The sequence below is a fragment of the Saccopteryx bilineata genome, chromosome 1 (genome assembly GCF_036850765.1).
Source record: "Saccopteryx bilineata isolate mSacBil1 chromosome 1, mSacBil1_pri_phased_curated, whole genome shotgun sequence".
In the NCBI taxonomy this organism is placed as follows: Eukaryota; Metazoa; Chordata; class Mammalia; order Chiroptera; family Emballonuridae; genus Saccopteryx; species Saccopteryx bilineata.
Window position 1 is genome coordinate 358,831,625 of NC_089490.1, and position 22,904 is coordinate 358,854,528.

Below are 22,904 nucleotides of genomic sequence, written 5' to 3' on the forward strand. Positions count from 1 at the left end.
TTTAAAGAAATCCTATCATCAGTAAAAAAAAAAAAAGGTTAACCAGAAGAATATAGAACAAAGAGTATGAGTTGAAATTCACAAACACATGACACCCAAACATCCAATAACTATAAGAAGCTTTTCCTCCATCATAATTAGGAAAATGCAAATTAAAATCACAATGGGAGATCACTTTATCCCAATCTGATTGGCAAGACATTTAAAGTCTGACAATACCAACTTTGGATGGCAGCGCTACATGCTGGGTAAACAGCACTGAGGAGAGTAAGTTGGTAGAATTGCTTTGGAGAGCAATGTGCTATTAGCTAGTGAAGTTGAAAATGAATATTCCCTAAGATTCAGAAATACCAACTATAAATATATAAGAAAAGCTCTCTTACATGTATAAAGGGGAAATATACAAGTATGTTTTTGTCAAATCAATTATAATAGCAAAAAAAAAAAAAAAAAGAAAGGAAGAAATGTCTGTCAACAGGGGAATGAGCAAATAAAATGTGGCATATTCACTTAATGGAATGCTATTCAACAGTCAAAACAAATTAACATAGTCTCATGATTAAATCTCAAACATCAACATGGGTAAATCTCAAAAACATGTTATGGGGAAAACAAAATTGTGACTCATGCATATGAATCTATATCAAGATAATATGTTTTAAAAGATGAAAAATAGTACAAAACATTGTTTAGTAATGTATGCCTATGCAGTAAAAGTGTAAAAACATACACCAATCTGATAAATATTAAATTCATAAGGAAAGAGAATGAATGCCTTTGGGGTACAAAGCATGCATTACCTGTAATATGTCTTCTAAAAAGAAAAAGAAAAATGTATGAAGCAAGTATGGCAGAATGACAAGATTCATTACACTGTATGGTGGTTACATGAGTGTTTGGTGTTGAATACGTTGTTTCCTTTTGTTTAATATTAAAAGAAATACCAAAACCTAGGTCCCTGGTCCCTGGGATTCCTCCAAATGCATGAGCACGTCTTGGGAAAGCAAAGAGCAGATATGTTTTTGTCCTTATATTTATATCCAGCAGTTTTCCCAGAGATTGTGCCTTTCAACACACTTCTCACCCATGACATTAAATGACTTCTCAATCATCGATTCAGCATCAGCTAAGTACCATGCACTGAAGAAACCAAATAATTAAGGTCTGTCCTTCCCTAGTACAGGTGCTTGTACTGTATGAGCAGAGACAGACAAGTAAATGATCTTATTCTGATTAACGCTACAACTAAAGTGTGTTTCAAGATACTGTCTGTGCGATAACAGAGTGGGAGCGAGCAATTCATTCCGCCAAGGCTGGGGACAGACAGAGCAAGGGGTGGGGCCTTGAAGGCTGAATAGGAGTTTGGAAGACATTGAGGGGAGTATAGCAGGAGTACAGAAAACAAGGCACGGGGGTGCCTGTTGTGTTAGGGATGAATATGAAGAGTAGCATCAGGTTGGACTCATGCTTCAGAAAGATCCTCTTGAAAGTGGTAGGAAAAAATGAACAGTCAGGGAAACCGATTGGGAAGCCATTGAAAATGTTTCAATGAGAGGTGATGAAATCTGAACTAAAACACAGTGATTTGGGTTATTGTTTCCCTGCAAAGCTACAAATTAACTGAGGGTAGGGGGCATGATTTAACCGGGTTTTGTCGATCTCTGTGGACTCATAGCACCTACAGCTGTACCCTGCATCTGCTAGGAGCTCAGTGCATGCAGGGCAAGGGGAGGAAGGGATGAAGGGAGCAGGCAGGTCCTGGGCTCGCTCCCTCCTTCCACAGATAAGAACTGATAGCAGGAGTGGGAGAGTGATATCTTTAAGAAAGTCCTTAGTTGGATGCTTATTGTCTCTCAAACAGCAAGGAGCTTTGTAAATCCCTCTGCTAACAAGTTTATAAGCACATAGGTGTTTAAAGACAAAGCCTGGACAGGTAAATTTCATGACAATGAGTCCTATTATAAAACTGCAGTCTGCGTAAGGAACTGCCTTCTCTTCCCCTTAGGCAGAAAGAGTTCCTTTAAAACAGACCAAATTCTCTGAGATGAATAATACAAAACAATAGCCCTTCACCTGGTCTCAGTCCAAATAACAGACTATTCAGATGGCTCTGAAAACACCTGCTTGTATGCTGTTGGCATTGTGGGCAGGGCCAGCCCAGCATGACTGAGAACTTTACAAGTCTTTTTTGTTCTGCCACTGTGAAGTAATTGGCTCTCCACCCCAACATAGTAAACTTCCAGCCACCTGAATAAAATTCACCTAAATTAACAGATCTCATAAAAAGTAAAACAATCTTCAAAGTGCCTGTCCAGGTGGTGGCGCAGTGGATAGAGCGTCGGACTGGGATGCGGAGGACACAGGTTCAAGACCCTGAGGTCTCAAGTTTGAATGTGGCCTCATCTGGCTTGAGTAAAAGCTCACCAGCTTGGACCCAAGGTTGTTGGCTCGAGCAAGGGGTTACTCGGTCTGCTGAAGGCCCATGATCAAGGCACATATGAGAAAGCAATCAATGACCAACTAAGGTGTCAAAACGAAAAACTGATGATTGATGCTTCTCATCTCTCTCCGTTCCTGTCTGTCCCTATCTATCCCTCTCTCTGACTCTCTGTCCCTGTATATAAAAAACAACAACAATAAAAATAAACAAACAAAAAACCCAAAGTGCAGACAGGTGTGAATACTTCTGTACCCACCCTCCCTGTGATTCCTCTAGGTCTCGAGAGGGACTGGTCCCCCTCTGGTCCATGGCTCCATCTACCACATCTGGCTCTGTCGGGTGTTGAATTGGTCCCTCTTGACACTTGAGTGGCTCTCTCCCACCTGGCTCTCTTCCTGGCTCTCTGCACAAGGCTTTCAGCCTAAAAATGACAACACCAGAAACCACCCTCTATTCTGCCTCTTCCCACTGTGTGTCCCCTTCCAGTCATATGAGACTTCGCAAGGAGTCATCTATACTCATTGTCTGCCCCACCTCACCTCCTGTTCATCTCTTAGCCAACCCCAGGGTTCTATGCTTAATATTCACCTGGGAAAGAGGAAGGAAGGAAGGAAGGAAGGAAGGAAGGAAGGAAGGAAGGAAGGAAGGAAGGAGCTGATTTTTTTTGCTTATTATATACCAAGCTTATTATATACCAATGTTTCAAAAAATGTGCACGTGGTAACTTGTGAAATCCAGACATAAATGTGATGTAAGTGCTATTGTTATTTACATTTTATAGATGAGTAAAAGAGGCACTGAGCAGTTGAATTCTGCCTGGGTCACACTGAACCAAGATTTGGGCAAAGGCACTGTGGAAAAGCAGCTATTTTGGGCTTGCTCGCTGGTTTACCAGCTGCAAGCACTTTGCCTTATTCGTGTGTGAGCATGTAGCAGTGCCACATGTGTATGTCCTATGTGAGACTATGAACACTTGTGCTCAGGGAGATTGCAAATGGCAGCTGCATGCCCGCCACTGTGAGGGGCCATTTTTACTGTTCCTTTGCCTGAGAAGCAGTTTTCCCCTGCCTGTGTGCTTATCCGCGTTGTGAGACCCTATTAAACGGAATGGCCCAGCACTTTCCGGATCTGCAGTTTCTCTACCATCTGCCCAAATCCAATGTGAAACTGCCGGGCCTCGGCCACCAGCATTACAGGCACTGTCTCTAGAGCCTGGACATTCTTATACTTCGTACTCAGTACAAGGTGCCTTGAAAGAAAAAAAAATGCAAGAAGATGGCATAGCCTTGTCCCATTCATTCAATCATTCATTCACTTGTTCATTATTTAACACTTACTGATGGCTTATCATAAGCAAGGCAGAGGGCTAAAGACATGAATCTGCCATTAAGATGCTCAGAGTTCCAAGAGGGAGGCAGGACAGCAATATGGTATGAGAAGAGCTCTTGGAAGTTAGTGGGCGGGGAGCTGGGGCAGCACAGAGCTTGGTTGGCTTCACGTAGTGATTCTCTATGCATTGGACTCACCTGAAGTCTTTAGATACTACTGATGCCTGTGCCCCACCCCCAGCTGTTATGATTTAATTGGCACTGGGAGTTTTTTAAAATTCATTTTAGAGAGAGGGGAGAAAGAGAGAGAGAGAGAGAGAGAGAGAGAGAGAGAGAGGTGGGGGAGAGAAGCAGGAAGCATCAACTCGTAGTTGCTTTCCGTATGTGCCTTGAATGGGCAAGCCCAGGGTTTTGAACCGGCGACCTCAGCATTCCAGGTCGATGCTTTATCCACTGTGCCACCACAGGTCAGGCAGCACTGGGAGTTTTTTTTTTTTTTTAATTTTTATTTATTTATTCGTTTTAGAGAGGAGAGAGAGTTAGAATGAGAGAGAGGGGTGGGGGGAGGAGCAGGAAGCATCAACTTCCATATATGCCTTGACCAGGCAAGCCCAGGGTTTTGAACCAGTGACCTCAGTGTTCCAGGTCAACGCTTTATCCACTGCGCCACCACAGGTCAGGCAGCACTGGGAGTTTTAAAAGCTCCTCAGGTGATTCTAATGTTTGGCTAAATTTGGGGAACACTGGCTTACTTAGTAGGGAGTTTAGTTTGCAAGTAACACAAAACCTAACTGACACTTTTTTTTTAAAATAAATTTTTATTAATGGTAATGGGATGACATTAATAAATCAGGGTACATATATTCAAAGAAAACATGTCTAGGTTATTTTGTCATTAAATTATGTTGCGTACCCCTCGCCCAAAGTCAGATTGTCCTCCGCCACCCTCTATCTAGTTCTCTGTGTCCCTCCCCCTCCCCCTAACTCTCTCCCTCCCTCCCTCCCATGTCCTCCCTCCCCTCACCCCTGGTAACCACCACACTCTTGTCCATGTCTCTTAGTCTCATTTTTATGTTCCACCAATGTATGGAATCATGTAGTTCTTGTTTTTTTCTGATTTACTTATTTCACTCCTTATAATGTTATCAAGATCCCACCATTTTGCTGTAAATGATCTGATGTCATCATTTCTTATGGCTGAGTAGTATTCCATAGTGTATATGTGCCACATCTTCTTTATCCAGTCTTCTATTGAAGGGCTTTTTGGTTGTTTCCATGTCTTGGCTACTGTGAACAGTGCTGCAATGAACATGGGGCTACATGTGTCTTCACGTATCAATGTTTCTGAGGTTTTGGGGTATATACCCAGTAGAGGGATTGCTGGGTCATAAGGTCTAACTGACACTTTTAAGCAAAAAAAAAAAAAAGTATCCAGGAAGAAATGTATTTTTGGGTAGGGTTTGACCTAGGTCTCAAAAGATGCCACCAGGGTGAGGTTTTCTTCATTTCCAGGGGAAACCCCAAATAAAAGCCCAGCGTTGTGTTTCACTGGCTCTGACTTTGGCCTGAACCAACTACAGAGGCCAGAAAGGTGGAGGCTGGCCCAACTGTCCTATGTCCCACCTCTAGGGCCAGGAATTGGAGGCCTCTTTGCCTAAAGCCCATGGTGGAGAGTGGAGGCTTCGTGACAAGGCCTTGTGTGCCTGTGCGCTGAGGGTGAGGGCTTAGCCAGGGCCCCGGGGGTAAAAATGAGGAGTTTATCTATTTTCTAGGAGATGGAGAATGACATGACTACTTTGGTATTTTAAGAACATAACTCTGACAGTTACAGAAAGGACAGATGTGACTAAAAAGTTAACGTCATTATATTGTTGAGAGAAGAGATGTTGGGACCCTGAAATAAGAAAGTGCCAACGAGGATGGATAAGATGGAGAGAATGCAAGTGACGTTTCTGAATTTGATTGACAGGATTTGTTACCCAGTTGGGAAAGAAAGTTTAGAAATGCAGAGGAACCATAGATGGCTAGGAAATTCCTGATTTGGGAAATTTGGTTGTTGGTATACCCTCAGTGAGATTAGGAGTATAGACCGTTAAATGGGTTTTATTGTTATTAAATTTTTTTTAACTTATTGATTTTAGAGAAAGGAAGGGAGAGAGAGGGACGAAGAGAGGACAGGAACACCGGTCTGTTCCCGTAGGTGCCCTGACTGGGGATCAAACCGGCAAGCTCTGCGTTTTGGGATGACGCTTGAACCAACCGAGTTATCGAGCCAGGGATAAATGGGTTTCAGACAGTTCAGTTTGGACATGTTGAAGTTGAGGTGTCTTGAGGACCTCCAGGAGTCCCATGGGCAGATGCACATTTGAATCTGGAATTCAGGAAAGAGCTGGAAGTCACCAATGTCTGTCTAGGAGCTGAAGCAGGGGAAGGGATGTGACCACCCAAGGAGAGATGTGGAGGGAGAAGGACATGAGGAGCACTTACCAGCACCAGAGACTGAAGTGGAGCACCCACAGAGATAGGACAAGTGGCTTTGGAATCAAAGGAAAGAGGATTTTAAGAAGGGGGATTGGTCACGCATCATGTGGTACAAAGTAGTTAAGGAGGATGAAGACTGGCAATGGAACATGGGTTTGACAACTGGGAGGCCCCTGCTACCCTAACAAGAACCAGGTATAGGGTTTAGGGTGAGTGAACATACAGGATACAAACAGATCAAGCATGGATCCATCACTCTTCAACAAGTTTGATGAGGCAATCAATGGCCAGAAGCTCAGTTGGTTAGAGTGTCCTCCCGACATGCCAAGGCTGCAGGTGTAACCCTTGGTCAGGACACAAAGAATCAAACAGTTATGGGCATGAATCGATAGAAAAACAATTGATGTTTTCCTCTCTCTCTCTCTCTCTCTCTCTCCACACACACACACACACACACACACACACACACACACACACACACAGTGTGTCTGTAAAGTCATGATGCACTTTTGACCGGTCACAGGAAAGCAACAAAAGATGATAGAAATGTGAAATCTGCACCAAATAAAAGGAAAACCCTCCCAGTTTCTGTAGGCATGTGAGCATGTGCAGATGATGACATAACACCATGTATACAGCGGAGCAGCCCACGGCCATGCCAGTCGAGATGTGCATGGTACAGAGGAGAGTTCAGTACGTTCTGTGGCTCGCTAAATTCGAATCCATGACCAAAGTGCAACGTGAATATCGGCGCATTTATAACAAAGCACCACCACATAGGAATAACATTACTCGGTGGGATAAGCAGTTGAAGGAAACCGGCAGTTTGGTGGAGAAACCCGTTCTGGTAGGCCATCAGTCAGTGATGAGTCTGTAGAGGCTATACGGGATAGCTACCTAAGGAGCCCTAAAAAATCTGTGCGTGAGCCCACATTGAACTGCACTGAATAGATATGAAACTGGGAGAGTTTTCCTTTTATTTGGTGCAGATTTCACATTTCTATCGTGCTTTCCTGTGACCGGTCAAAAATGCACCATGACTTTACGGACACACTGTACAAATATATCTATATCATCTATATCTATATCTATATCTATATCTATATCTATATAGATAGATATAGATATAGATATATATATATCTTTCCTTCCCTTCCTTTCTCTCTAAAAATTGATTTTAGAGAGAGAGGAAGGGAGAGAAAGAGAGGGACTCATGAACTTGCTGTTCCGTCCACCCATCCATTCATTGCCTGACTCCTGCTTGTGCCCTGACTGGGACTGACCCTGCAACCCTGGTGCCTCAGGACACACTCAACCCAACTGAGGTAACTGGGCAGGAAGTAGTTTCTTTTGTTTTTATTTGTTTCCTTTTTAAAGTTTGATTTGGTTTGTTTGATGAGAGACATTTGACCAAACTGTCAGGGGAAAACTAAAAGAAGAAAGACTGAAGGGGAAGTGATTTTCCAAGGAAGTCGAAAGCAGATTAGTGGTTGCCAGCTGGGTGGGGGTGGGGGGTGGAGGGCGACCTGATGTGATGGGAGTGGGGTTTCCTTCTGGGAGAATAAAAAATGTCCTGGAAACAGTGGTGTCAGCTGCACAACATTGTGAATTTACTAAATGCTACCAAGTTTTATACTTTGAAATGGTTGAAATGATGAAACTTTTATGTTTATTTCACCACACAGACACACAAGCACAGGATTTTATCTACAATGCTTATAGGGTTTTATGTGGATCATATCATTTTATCCTCAAAACAAACTTATAATAACTTTATAATTTTATTAGTGACAGTTACACAAGCGAAAGCAGGTTCAGAGAGACTAATTTATCTCACACAGCTAGATTTGAGATTCCAACCCAAGCTGATTTAACTGCAAAGCCCAAGCTCTTAAGCCCTCTCTCACATTGCTTCTATAGCCTCTTGACCTCGTAGGCGCATATATTGATAATGTGAAAAGATCCATATTCACCAAGGTACTGATCCTCCAAATCTCAGGGTGATGAAATTATATTTCTTATATTCTTCTTTTTGATTGGGTGTAGCTTTAATTAAAACAGGATAAAGCCTATTTTCAACATGCAGAAGAAGAAAAATTTTAGAGGTATAGCCCTTTCCGAAGGAGACGTTCTGGTGTGTCAGAAACCAGTAGAGAGGATGTGAACCTTCACAGGTGAGTGCGGAATGGGGAAGGAGCATGAACTTAGAACCTAATCTGAAAGGGAGTTCCAGTCTTCATTTCATGGAAAAGAGGAGAGAGGGTCCTTTGGCAGGAAGAGCAGGCATGATGTCCTGAAGCCAGGAGGGATGGGGGAGAAACAAGGAGGGACAGGCTGGACCCAGTGGGGTGATGCCTCATGGCACCTCTTTCCTGGGTCTCCCTCGGCCCCTCTCCTGGCTTCCTCTCCTCCTCCTCTGCCCTGAGTGAATCATGCACCATAAATTTACTTTGCTGCATGCTGTCCACAGGGAAGCCACAGCCTTGTTCCAAGATGCTTCCCTTGGTCCTCAGGGAAATAGAAAACCTCGAGGGCTGACCTCTCAGGCATTCTTAGAAGGCCACTGTGGCCATGCTTTCCTGCTTTGTCCTGGGATCCTGTGACTATTGGGCACAAACCCAGAGCTGCCCTCACTCAATCGCTTCTTTGATTTTCTCCCAGTTGGACTGACAGGGATTGTTGGCCAGTGGGAGGGTACTGAGCACTGAACTGTGCAGAGAAACAACTATTGCATTTCTTTCTGCCAGAAGTCCGATTTCTTTCAGACATGCCTGTACTGAGAGGGGTCGGTCCTGTGCAGTTAGGACATGGCCTCTACTATTGAATAGTTTGCCTAATGTGTGACTTGCCCCATGACTGTAGGTCTACAATTTATCCCCTCGACAGTGTTTTTACATCTTTGAGATATCTCTGATATCTCTTTTTTGCCACGTCCTTGGCATCTTACACATCAAACTGATTTGTCTCAGAGTCTTTCCTATTTCTAATAAGTATATATCACATTTTCAGTACTTTTATATTAATGAGTTATGTGCTTCTGATAAGTATCAGAGTGACTAAGTGACAAGAGCTTAAGCACAAGAGGGAGACAGAGGAGGCTTTGAATCCTAATTCTGCCAGTTCCTAGGACATGGTATTTAACCTCCCTGATCTTTGGTTTCTTCAAGTGTGGTGGTTAATTATATGTGTCAACTTGACCAGGCCACAGGGTGGCCAGATATTTGGTTCAACATTATTTCCACGGGTGCCTATGATGGTGTTTCTTGATGGGATTACCCATTTGAAGCTGTAGACTGGGCAAAGCAGATGGCCCTCCCCAGGGTAAAGCAGTTGGCTCTCCCCTGGTGGGTGGGAATCACCCAATCCTTTGAGTGGTTGAATAGGACAAAAAGGCAGAAGGGAGAATTCACATTCTCAGCCTGACTGCTATAGTGAACATTGGTCTTCCCCTTCCCTTGGAGTAGGGCTCATAGCATTGGCTCCCCCAGTTCTTAGGCCTTCAGACTTGGACTAGAACTACATCACCAGCTTTCCTGGGTCTCAAGCTTACAGATGGCAGATTGTAGAATTTCTCAGCCTCTATAATTACATGAGTTAATTTCTCATAATAAATATCTATGTATCAGCGTTGGCCAGTTGGCTCAGTGGTAGAGCGTTGGCCCAGCCTTTGGAAGTACTGGGTTTGATTCCCAGTCAGGGCACACAGAAGATGCAACCACATGCTTCTCAACCCCTCCCCCTCCTCTCCCTCTCTCTCCTCCTCCTGCAGCCATGGCTCGAATGATTCAAGCAAGTTAGCACCAGGTGCTGAGGATGGCTCTATGGCCTTGCCTTAGGTGCTAAAATAGCTTGGTTGCTGAGCAACAGAGCAGTGGCCTCACATGGGCAGAGCATCAGCCCCAGATGAGGGTTGCCGGGTGGATCCTGGTCAAGGCGTATAAGGGAGTCTGACTCTCTCTGCCTCCCTGCCTTCCACTTTAAAAAAAGAAATATATGTATGTATATATGTATGTATGTATGTATATAAATGTGTATGAATTATCTATCATCTATCTATCTATCTATCTATCTATCTATCTATCTATCTATCTATCTATCTGTTATATCTATCTTGTATTGGTTCTGCTTCTCCATAGAAGCCTAACTAATACACCAAGTATAAAAGGGGATTAATGATTTTAATCAGTAATCCTCAGAAGTAGTCCAGTGTGGGTGTTGTGAATATTTGTAAGGTAATATATGGGCTTATTACAGGCACATGGGAAGTAGCCATTTTATTTACCTACTGTATCAGTTAAGGTTTGATCAGGAAAGCAGGACCATTCGGGGGTATGGAGTAAGAGATTATTATAGGAATTAGATTCACACAATTGTGGGAGCTGGTGAAGAGGTCTGCAGAAAACTGTTGCCTGAACTTGGGTTGGTCAGCAGGGTTGGTAGGCAAGAAAACTATTTGAATGTGAAGTGGGAGAAATGAAGAGCAAAGTGGAACTTAGACTACCTGTATCCCCTTAGGAGAAGCTGGAATTGGTGTCTATTTCTTACTACCTCCACCCCTGTCAACCAGTGACTCTTAGAAGCAACTTGTACCTTTCCCAAATTGGTGCACACACACTGGCCCTGGACTCATAGGAGCGGAAGGAGGACTACCTGCATTTGCTGCAGGAGGCTGTGTCTATGCCTGGCTATTGCTCCACGCCAACAACACACAGGCATAACAGCAGTACCCGGGGCCTGCAATGACCTTCCAAGTGCACAGCCTGCTGTCACTTCTACCTTCCTAATCTCATGCAAATGTCCCTTGTGACCAGTCCTAACTTGGAAGCATCCAGGAAAGGCAGTTCTGGGAAACCCAGTTCTAGCTTAGTAAATTGCTACAATACATTATACTCACAGATGTGGGAGGAAAGCAACTAATCTTTAATCCTGGCCAATAATAAGCCTTCTTGTATGTTATCTCATACTCTCGTGTCACAAAATAAGGGCTATTATCTCCCTCACTGGCTTTCTCAGAGTCACCCCATTATGGAGAGCAGAAGTTGAACCCAGGTTGTTGGAGTCTGGATGCTTTCCACAAGAACTCAACCTGTGAAGGTGATGTGGGCTCTTCTACACGGGGGCTCCAGCTCCCTCATGGGAATGGTCTGAGTGCTCCTGCAAACCCCTCAGTTGACAACGGGAAAATGACCCCTTCTGAATGGGTTAGAGGCTGGGCTGCCCTGGGTCATCTCTTGCCATCTAAGCTGCATCCAAGGGAAAGATTTGAAGAGAAAGGCAGTTGGGCAGGAATTTAACCTTAGTTGAAAGGTATTTACCCCCTACAAAATGCACAGAACTTAAGAGAAAAGCTTAACAGGGGGTGGCATGTTGGTGGGGTGAAAGTGGGAAGTTGACAACAGGAGATGAGGTCATTATAACATAACTTCTGAGAGGGAAAAATCATAAATTCTTTCTTTGATTTTATGTGGGACCAAACCTAAAGCTATGGTCTAGGCTCATGTGAGAAACAGTGGGTGGTGGTACAAACACCTTGCTAAGTAGATTGTTTTTTAAGTAGATTTCTCTCTTTTTCTTCCAGCAAACATTTACTGACACCCCGCACGTGCTGGGTGCTATTGAATCAACATACATCAAATACCACCTGTTGCTCATTTTGAGGTCAAGGAGCTCAGGTGAGCTAACCTCACTGTTTTAGGATGGGTCCCCCAAGAAACAGACTCGGAGATAAAAATTTGGTTGCAAGCAGCTTATTTGGGACGTAATCTCAGGAAATGCCAGTATGGGACTGGGGAATTGTGACAGGGAGTGACTGGAGGGACACCAAGAGTTATGGTAATGAGCAGGTTAGTGCCATGGGTACCAGGGGCTCAGTCCTGCTGGGGAGCTCTGGGACAGAGAGAGAGAGATTGCACACACCTCCACGATACCCCACCAGCGTGGCAAGACATTTAGGGTATGTATTCACCAACTCTTGCCCACCCTATTTGAATGTTGCTCCAGTGGTGTTACACCCCCAATATTCTGGCCCTGTGCATGTCCACCCTTGCTGCTGAAGCTAGAGAAACCCTCACACAGAGAGGCGCAAGTGCCTGCAACAGAAAGCCAGCGGCACATATGGAAACCAGCAGCACCTGCTATTCCCACCCTACATATAGCGTGTCTCTCTCCTCCTCCCTTCTTAACCATACGCAGCTTTCATTCAGGCATCCAACTTTCTGCCATGCAGAGAAGGTGGGGAAGCTGAGCCCAGCCCCAGTGCTTGGTGGAGGCCCTGACGGGCATGGCCAACCTGCACATTCCAGTCCTTTGGCTGTGGCAGGGGTTCCAGTGGGCATTGGACCCAATCCATTCAGAGTGGATCTCAGGACTCCTGCTTGGAATGCTGGGTCCAAAATGTTCTCTTTTGGATAAGGTAGCTGGTGGCAACAAGAGCTCTTAGCACTGACTATGATGAGGAAAACCTGCCTGACGACAAAGCCAACACAGAGGAAGGCAGAGCCAAGGGGACTGCGAAGAAAGGCAAATGGACTTTACTTCTAGACACTTTTGTCATAGGAGTCTCTTTCTCTTCTATTAGAGTCAAGTTTCCTCCACTGCACGTGGGACACATTTATTGGAAGCCCTGACTTCAGTGGAAAGAGAGAGCTTCTCTCAAAAGCATACCTATGTGCTGAGCCTGAAGAAGACATCTGCTTGGACCGTATGAATGTCTGTTGGACCAACCACCCCTGGGGCTACATGGTTGGCCAGCCCTGGGGGTGATGCCCAGTCTTGTAGCGAGGAGGGTGTAAAGATCACAGGTTCAGGAGTCAGCCAGATTCCCCCTGCTGTATGCTGGTTCCTAGGAGACCCTGGGCAAGTGACTTCACTTCTCCAAGACCCCATTTTCTTATTACTAAGGTTTGGGTGGTAAAAGTATTCACCCCCAAACATGGCCGAGATATATACTCACAAGTTTAGTGGTGGGAGTGGTCATGGCCGTGACCAGGAGTTGCTCAAACGATGCCTCTTATGGACTCTAGTTCTCTGTACCCTTATTAATATCAGCCCCCCAATTTTATTTTTTTCAAAACCCTTATATACCATTCACTATGTACCAGGCACTGTTCTATGCGCATATGTCCCTCTTACTATTTCCCTATCACAGGTGAGGAACCTGCTGTCCAGAGAAGTTAAGTCATTTACCTAAAGTTACCCAGTAAGTGGCAGAGTTGGGATTCAAATTCAGGCATCTTGACTTCAGAATCTGTGCTACTAATTACTCAGTTATGATGTCTCTTAGAACAGTGGTCCCCAACCTTTTTTGGGCCATGGACCGGTTTAATGTCAGAAAATATTTTCACGGACCGGCCTTTAGGGTGACCGAGACAAGCGTCAAGACTGAGTCTTAGACAGATGTAACAGAGGGAATCTGGTCATTTTTTAAAAATAAAACATCGTTCAGACTTAAATATAAATAAAATTGAAATAATGTAAGTTATTTATTCTTCCTCTGTGGACCGGGTACCAAATGGCCCACGAACTGGTACCGGTCCGTGGCCTGGGGGTTGGGGACCACTGTCTTAGAATAACTGCACTGTACATATTTGTGGGGTGGATATGTAATGAGTGGACAGACAGATGAGCTTGAGTGAGTTCCCTCCACAGGCAAAGAATAGTATCCTTGTCCTTGCCCCTAGCCAGCTGCTCTGTGGAGGGCTCAGGAGCTTCCTCCCTAGCTCCATTTAATTACAGCTGTGTGTTCTAGACTGGGCTTCAGGTTTGCATGAACAAAAGTCTGCCTGCACTGCAGGCATGGCCTAGCTTGCCATTAGGGTGCAGGGGTTTTTGTGGCATTGTTTAGTCTCTTATTCTCTAGAACTATTCCCCGTGATTTCATAGTTGGCTTTGAGTGTGTGTGTGCGTCTCACCAGGCTATTTGGGGCTGGGGCTAGAGTACTTTCATGCTCCTGTGTCTCTTCCTCTCTCTTGCATACACACTCTGTCTTTGTTCTGGTTGGCACACCGCCTCCTGCCGGTAACCTCAGCCCTTCAGTACTAACTTTCCCATCATTGCTGCCAACGTGCACACATTCCTCAAAGTGCAGTGGTGCTTCTGAGGGTATTACTGATTTTGACAAGTGCTGTTTCTTTCTCAAACTGCCTCTGAAAAATCCACTATAAATGTGGTAGTCCTAATAAGTTCCTAGTGACCCTGAACACTTTTCTGTCTTAATCATTGAAAAGCGGTGCATTCTGAGGCCTATCGGGATGATATCGGGCTGGAATGAGGCCCCAGGGATCTTGCTTCTCATATATTCCGGAGGCTGTTTTCAGGAGGTACAAATGTTTCTACTTTCTGGCTTAGGAAGTCCTTCTTCAAAAATAGTTTTCACAGTGGCCTGAGGCCAATCAGCCTTTTCTCATCATTTAACAAAGTCACTGGACTCCATAGAAGCAGCTGGTGAGAACCACACTCACCATTTTACCCCTTCCTAGAACATTTGCCCATAAGGAAGAGGTCCAAGGGCGTGGACCCTTTTCTATTTGGAGGGGTTGAGGCACAGGTGGAACTCTTTCCCCTGCCATTCAAACGCTAGGAGAAGGACCCTGGCTTCTCTACAGAACATCCTACACATCGAGGATCCACTTTGTTCAACTTTTACCTTTCTTCAAGCAAAACTTTTGGACTAGAAAAAAAAAAAAAAAAGCCAGACCCGAGCCCAGGCCAGTTGGCTCAGTGGTAGAGCGTCAGCCTGGCGTGTAGGAGTCACGGGTTCAATTCCAGGCCAGGGCACACAGGAGAAGCACCCATCTGCTTCTCTACCCCTTCCCCTCTCCTTCCTTTCTGTATCTCTCTTCCCCTCCCGCAGCCAGGGCTCCATTGGAGCAAAGTTGGCCTGGGCACTGAGGATGGCTCCATGGCCTCTGCCTCAGGTGCTAGAGTGGCTCTGGTTGCAACAGAGCAGCACACCAGATGGGCAGAGCATCACCCCCTGGTGGGCATGCTGGGTGGATCCCAGTAGGGCGCATGTGGGAGTCTGTCTGACTGCCTCCCTGTTTCCAGCTTCGGAAAAATACAAAAAAAAAAAAAAAAAAAAAAAAAAAGCCAGACCTAACATCGCCGCAACCCACTCAGAACACCATCAGGGGATAAGCAGTGATGGTGGAGACCGCCACCCAGAGTTCTTTCATGGGGAGGAACGTGTTGTGTTGTTTATACCCAGTGCTTCCAGTCTGAGATGGAGATATTTTTAGGAATGAATCTGGGCCTTCCCTCTGATGCTAATGCGGCATCTGCATCTCCCAGACAACCTTCACAAGCACACATTCCCCATCCGAGAGGAGTGGGCTGGGGAAGAGATTGTTATTAAATATAGAATACTGAGTCGCTGAGTTTGCCCGGCACGCTAAAAGTGGGGCAGGGGCACTGGAAACCTGGAGCCCATTCCTGTACTCTCTGGTGCTCAGAAGTGCCTTCCTGTCGCTGGGGCTCCATTTATTTCTTTATTTCTTTAATCTATTAAGTAAGGAACTTAGATATTTTCTCTAAGGTCTGCTCTAACATTGCATAATTTTTTCTCTGAAGATCTTAGTCGTATAAACTCCCAGACACAGTCAGAGTCTAGCAGAATATCCCATGGCCACTACTTTGTCCAGAGAAAAGGGAGCTGTGACCTCCTGTCCCCATTCCTTTCCACCACTCCCCCCACCCCCAGGGGGATGGCCAGTGTGGCTTGTGTGTGGTGGCGAGGGGCTGGGACCATTGGCTCAAGCGGTCCCAAGGCTTATCTCTCTCCATGCAGGTAGCCCCCATTACATCCCAGTTTGCCCTACATCTAAGGAAAAGCTCACCCCTCAGCCCTGAGATCCACCTACCAAGGCCTTTCTTACCTGAGCCCCTGAGTTAAAAATGTTGGGAGTGGCATAGGGGGAGGAGGCAGTAGTCCTAGGAACCCAATGATAAATTTTAGTTTTTGAGCTATTAGGACTTCTGTGCTGAGCAATGCTATCTCTATAAAACTTGGTTAGCCCAGAGTGTCCTTGAAGGAGTCTTAGATTTGTTTAATTTGGATAACATTGTGCTATAGATAAGGTGATGGAGATGATAAAAAAATGAAAGTAATAAAAAATACAGCTCCCATAGCATCATGTACTCCTGATAATTTATCAGCTGCACTATAAATTTCACAAACATAGGAACCACAGCTAGCTCACAGTAGCATTTGTGCAATGAATGAATGACCTGTATTCATCTCCATCACCAGTATGGGTATCTCAGGCCCAAGCCAGAAGCAAAAGGCTTTGAATGTATTGAGGCCTTGTGCTGGGGGCAGAGGTAACACTTTTCTGATGCTTCTCTGTCTGGACTTTCCTATACTACTCTGTAAAAAAGGCAGGGCCACGTTGGTCTCATCTCCTGACTCTGACAGGGCCCAGGCCTGAACTCAGAAAAATTTTGAGGCAGGTTAGGCCCAGAGAGGGTCCTTCACAAATAGACCTGGTCTATCCAGCACTCTAGCAGTATGGGCTGGGCTGTAGAGGCCCCCTTGCACAGTGGTTAGACATGCAGATTCTGGAATCAGATAGTTCTGGGCTCAAATTCAGACGCTGATACGTAGTAACCACGTGACCTTGACAAGTTACTTTACCTCACTGGGTCTCAGTTTCCACATCTGTAAAAGGGGATGATAATGAGAATGCATGCTCTACAGAGCCATTGTCAGGATTAAATGAGATAATGATCAGAGACAGTCCATCAGTCCAACAGTCCATCAACTGGCATCACTGGCAAGATCCCACAGAATTGAAAGCTGCCCCCTGCGAGTAACTGCTGGCACAGTCTTGTCAACTAAGCAGGGGCGGTTTTTACTGAAAGCTCACCTGCAGGAAGTTCACTGAACCCTGAAGATGCTAAGAGAGCTTCCAGGTAGGACAATCCCTCTGAAAACCCAAAAGTTCTGGAATAGAATCCCTTGGTAAAGAATAGAGAAAAAACATAAGCCCAAGGTTTGATAGGGGCAAACTGCTCTGTTTGTACTTACCTGGCAAGGGAACATAGTCTTTCCAGAGGATGGTCTGGTGCTGTGGAAATCACAGCAGCCTGGAGTCACAATACTGTTTTCTCATTGCCCAAGTCTGCCTGTTCTCTCCACTGTATCAACTCGGAACATTTATTGATGCCTATGTTGGACCAAGCCTGTGATGGGCCCTGGGTTTTAGAGGTAAGACATGACACCCACCTATGGGATCCTTGTTTTATGATCACTGCAAGGTGTTGGCAGTGTCTATAGTTTGCAAAGCTGCTTCACACCCTCACTAGGTCCCGCATGATTTACACTGTATTTTCTGTGAATGGAGCTCCTGAAGCTGTGGGAGTATGGGCAAACCTGGAAGGGGCAGAGCAGAGATTAAGGTAGCCATTTGACAACCAGGAGAAGAGGGTTCTTCGGTAGGTAATATAGGTGGTCTGCACCAGTGGTCCCCAAGCCCCGGGCCGCGGACCGGTACCGGTCTGTGGGCCATTTGGTACCGGTCCGCAGAGAAATAAAGAACTTACATTATTTCTGTTTTATTTATATTTAGGTCTGAACGATGTTTTATTTTTAAAAAATGACCAGATTCCCTCTGTTACATCTGTCTAAGACTCACTCTTGACGCTTGTCTCGGTCACGTGATACATTTATCCGTCCCACCCTAAAGGCCAGTCTGTGAAAATATTTTCTGACATTAAACCGGTCCGTGGCCCAAAAAAGGTTGGGGACCACTGGTCTGCACCACTCCCTCTTGTCACACCATCTTCATCCTAAGCAAAGGCTGTCCAGGTGAGGGGAATTGCCTGTCGGATGGCAAGGCGTGTTCGCTGAAGCCCAGAGTGGGTCAAGAAGAACAAGGAAGGAAGGAGGCCCACAGCCGTTATTGGGAGTGCTATGCTGCTTCCCCAAGTCCAAAGCGGGTGGATGGGGCTTGCTTTCCAGCTGCCTCGGAGCATGCGGCCCAGCCCTGGCCCCTCCCTTGACAGAATACCAACACCTGGGTTTTCATCTCGCAGCACCACTACGGCCCGCCCACATCGGCCCTCCCCACTGGTCTCAAACCTGCTCAGGTCAGGGTGAGAGCGCCGGCGGCTCCCAGGGCTCGGCCCAGCAGCAGCCCACGTGCGCCCGCTGCAGCCGCGGTGACAGCTGGCCCCAGTGGGGCGGAGCCCGCGGGGAACAGGGGTGGGCTCCGCGCCGTGCTGCCATTGGTCGGGGCCCTCGGGCCGCGGGCGGGGCTGCTCCTGGCTGCCCTGTCATTGGCCGCACCGTCAATTGGGGAGTCTCCGGGGCCCCGTTGGCCTCGCGGCGCAGAACTGCGGGCGCTTGCCGGGCTAAGCCTGTGCGGAGCCGTCTCGCTCCCTCCTAGCTCCGCAGGCGGCCTGCGAGCTCTGACCGCTGCTCCCACGGCCCGAGGCGAAGTCAGGAGCTGGCCCGAGGCTCAGTGGCCAGCGCGGCTCTCGGTAAGGCGGGACGGCGCAGGGCTCCCTGGTGGGCGGGCGGACAGGCGCGGCTGGAGACCGTGCCAGCGCAGCCTGGACTCTGAGCCCTAGCCGGCGCCCGGAGAGTCAGGTGCGGGCGCAGCATCTCCTGCCTCAAACCCACCGGGAGCCCGGCGAGCAGGTGGCGCTGCCCGGGAGGCGGAGGCTTCCCCGTTCTGTCTCTGAACGATTTAGAACGAAATAAAAGCTGCCCATCCGTGAACCGAACTATCTCTTAATCTTGCCCGCCAACACCCAACCTGGCAATTCTAAGCCTAGGAAATCCCCAGACGTCAACGCGGAGTGGGCGCAATGCGCCAGCGGCACCCCCTGCCGCCGGCGCGGAAGATTATCCCCAAACTTTGCTTCCCATGGTTTGGGCTCCGCGCCTTTCACGTTCTCTCCTAGCTATTAATGCCCCTACTTCCCCTCCCTCCTTAACAACAGGAAGTTGAGTTGGGCCAAATGTTAGTGGCCTGGCCGTCTGCGGGCTAGGACCGGGTCTGTGTCTGTGTCTGGGGCCGGGGCCGTGGCGCTGGCTGAAGGGGCCGCGACACTTGTCCACTTGGCGCCGCGCGCCCCCCTCAGCCCGCGTTCACCGCAGGCCCGGGAGCACTCCTGCCGGGGCGACCGCGGCGCCCACCTTGCCGTTGCCCGATCGGCCCTAGGGAGAAGTAGAGTCTTGCCTGCAGCCTCTGCCGCCGCCGCTGACCTGGCTTTCAGGCTGGAGCAGGTGGGGTTAACTTTATCCTAGGCTACCCTCGCGGCAGAGCTGGGAACGGCTTTTGCTGGATGGGGAAGAGGCGTGTTGAAACCAGAGTTAACGTGCGCCTCCTTCCACATTGTTTATTCCGAAGCCTGGGTTCTTGAAGCCAAAAAGCTTTTATTTGGAAGTGTGTTGCGTCAGGCTCTGCGGGAAGGGACTTCAGCAGCGCGGGGACCCTCTTGCTGTCTTGACTGTTCACTACACTCTTCAGCGGGCTAGGTGAAGGGTGAGGTCACTAACCGGCCCCCTTCTGGGTAGGTCCTGCGGGAATAAAGCCAGTGGTGGGTTGGCCCTCCGATATTTGCATGCCCGGGTGTCCTGGCACCTTCACCAGCTCTGTTCCTGTTCCCTTCCTAGGGGAAGTGGACCCAACAGGTGGGCCTCAATTCCCCAGAGCAGCTCACCTGGTGCTCTGGAGACTGCACTTGCACTAAGAACTCCCCTGCAGGCAGAGAGAAGACAGATTTATTAAGTGCCTGCTGGGGAATAAGGCCTGCCTTGTGGTACTTTTGCAGTCGACTTCATCGTTACTCTCCCAAAACTCAGAGTTGTGCCTCGGGAAACAGACTCGAGTAGGGCTCGTGCCTATGGTCGGTCACACAGTAAGTGGCTGAACCAGGATGTAAACGCCGCTTAGGTTTGCCAGAGCCAAGACCAATGCTCTTCTCTAACCTGACCAGGCGGTGGCGCAGTGGATGGAGCGTCAGACTGGGATACGGAGGGCCCAGGTTCGAGACCCCAAGGTCGCCAGCTTGAGCGCAGGCTCATCTGGTTTGAGCAAAAGCTCGCCAGCTTGGCCCCAAAGTCGCTGGCTTGAGCAAGGGGGTTACTTGGTCTGCTGTGGCCCCGCGGTCACGGCACATGTGAGAGAGCAGTCAATGAACAACGAAGGTGTCGCAAGAAAAAAAACTAATGATTGATGCTTCTCATCTCTCTCCATTCTTGTCTGTTCTATCCCTCTCTCTGACTCTCACTCTGTCTCTGTAAAAGGAAAAGGAAAAAGAAAAGAAAAGAAAAAAAAAAAGACCAATGCTCTTCTCGTTGCCCCGTGGCTGTGGAAAATGGTGTGCCCTGCCGCATGATCAGAGCCTCTGAAAAGATTCTGTCCAAAGATTCCGGAGATGCTTCTTTGGTACAGTACTCAAACTGACCCAGGTTATCCAGATTGCTCAACTTGCAGACCCCTTACCCACGCTGCCCTCCAGTCAAGGGTGATGGCTGGTATTTGTCAAGCTGTGATGGGAAGGGTTTGATTGGCTGCTGGTGTTTGGGTGCTGTTTGGGGGCGAAGCTTGCCTATGCCATGGACTTGGTCTCACTTCACACTTCTGGTCTAAGAGAACTGTGTTAGCTGTTGCCTCTACCTTAGGACTGATTCTAATTTTGTTTTTACTTTTTTTGGGGGTGGGGCAGGTGTTGGAGTACACCAATTATGGTTATAAGGTGATTGAGTTACAGTTTGGGCATATCGTCATAAAAAGTGACATCACTTTTATTCCTAAGTCCTGTCTTTGGGGCCAGGGCTCTGGCTTTCTGCTTATCCTCCTCTTCTAAAAGAAAGTCATGATTAGCTTACTACCAACCAGTTACACTTTATTTATTTATTTACATCTCCAGGGAGGGACCTGAGACTAAGAATATATATGTGTCTGTGTGTGTGTCTCTGCGGATATGTGTGTTAGGGGTGGCAACTTTGTGAAAGGCTTTTTTAAAATTTATTTTTAAATTACAGTTGACATACAGTATTATATTAGTTTCAGGTGAACAACATAGTGATTAGACATTTATATACAGTATGAAGGGATCACCCTCATAAGTCTAGTACCCACCTGACATCATACATAACTATTACAATATCATCAATTATATTTCTTTTGTTGTACTTTACATCCCTGTGACTATTTTAATAACCCAACCGCTTATACTTTGGCACAAATCAGTGCAAAGATTAAGGCTGGTTGTAGCTGTGGTTACTGGAAGCCCATTCCCTGCAGCTGCAAGGAGCAGAGGAACAGGTACTGGTAATCCTTCTCTGCCTAGGATTGGGGTGTGTCTCTATTCTTTCTGCCATGTCTACACCCCCATCTGGGTGTGCCTCCCAGTAATGACCCTGCCCCTTCTACTCCCTACTACTGAAGGGTAAAGGTCCTGCCATCTTGGTGGAGAGCCTTGACTCTGCAGGGAGTGGTAGGGAATGGGTGTAAGAAAATTTGGTCTTAATATTGCTAATCTTTGAACTCTCCCTGGACCAAGGGTTTCCAGTGTTTAAAGAGCCAAGAAATCGCCTGACTTGTGGTGGCGCAGTGGATAAAGCATCGACCTGGTACACTGAGGTCGCTGGTCCGAAATCCTGGGCTTGCCTGGTCAAGGCACATATGGGAGTTGATGCTTCCTGCTCCTCCTCCTCCCCTTTTCTCCCTCTCTCCCCCTTTCTCTCCTTCTCTCTACCTGTTTCCCTCACCTCTCTAAAATGAATAAGTAAAATTTTAAAAAATTTTAAAAATAAAGAACCAAGAAATGGAATACAGTTCATCATGCTGGGAAACAGGAAAACTTTGTGGCCGTCCTCTGAACTCTAGAGATTAGGGTGTGCGGCTCCCCTGCTGTGCTGACTATTCCCCATCATGTATTGAATAGTCAGTCCTCACTTAATGATGCTGACAGGTTCTGTGACTTTAAGTGAAGTAATATATAATGAAACCAATTTACCATAGGCTAATTGATATAAGCAACAGTTAAGTTCCTAAGTCATCTCATCAGTGTTACAACGAAAAGGCTTTGAATGAAACAACATTATTCAAGGACCTGCTGTAATTATTTGTGAATGTCTTCCCATCCCACTAGGAAATGTCATTTAAAATATTCATAAACTTGGTGGGTTTATTTTCTGGTTCTCACAGATTCTCTTTGTTCTGTATTCCCTCAGCTTTTATGCCTGTCTTTATTAAGATATCTACCACGATGTATTATAATCCTCTATTTAAAAATGTCATGATATTTTCAAACAGAAAAATAGAGAGAATAGTATAATGAGCCCCATATACTTATTATTCAGCTTCAGCAGTCATCAAGATTTCAGGATTATGCCAAGCTGGCTGACTGGTGCTCTCTCTGTCCCTCCCCCTCCTTCTCCCTCCCTTTCCTCCTCTCCCCTCTCCATCCCTCCCTTCTCCCCCTCACCCCCTCTCCTTTTTTCTTCCCTCTGTTCTTTCTTCCTGAGGTATTTCACAGCAAATCTGATATGTCATTTTGCCTCTAAATAATCTAGTATATATCAGTTTAAGAAAAAAAAAGACCTCTTTTATGCCACATTGCCATTACTGCATATAACAGAATCAACAGTAATTCTTTGGTCTCATCTGCCCATATTCAAATGTCCTTGATTGTTTGAATC

The 22,904-nt window shown here is 46.6% G+C and overlaps 2 protein-coding genes across 7 annotated transcripts in view; one reads left to right on the top strand and one right to left on the bottom strand.

Moving 5' to 3' along the window:
* LOC136319652 (uncharacterized) overlaps positions 1-22,904 on the bottom strand; it is a 40,433-nt gene that overhangs the window by 13,629 nt on the left and 3,900 nt on the right. Inside the window, exons 3-4 of the mRNA XM_066252803.1 lie at positions 19,916-19,953; positions 18,327-18,517 (exon numbers count right to left, since the gene is read on the bottom strand). Of these exons, the coding sequence (XP_066108900.1) occupies positions 18,327-18,517; positions 19,916-19,953 (229 nt within the window). The remainder of the gene's footprint in view (positions 1-18,326; positions 18,518-19,915; positions 19,954-22,904) is intronic.
* Positions 18,533-22,904, top strand: part of MICAL2 (microtubule associated monooxygenase, calponin and LIM domain containing 2) — a 221,651-nt gene continuing 217,279 nt past the window's right edge. For 3 of the 6 annotated variants that reach the window (XM_066250979.1, XM_066250974.1, XM_066250975.1), the window contains exon 1: positions 18,533-18,727. The gene's annotated coding sequence lies outside the window, so the exon portion shown is untranslated. The remainder of the gene's footprint in view (positions 18,728-22,904) is intronic. The other 3 variants (XM_066250976.1, XM_066250977.1, XM_066250978.1) reach the window with 2 other exon arrangements.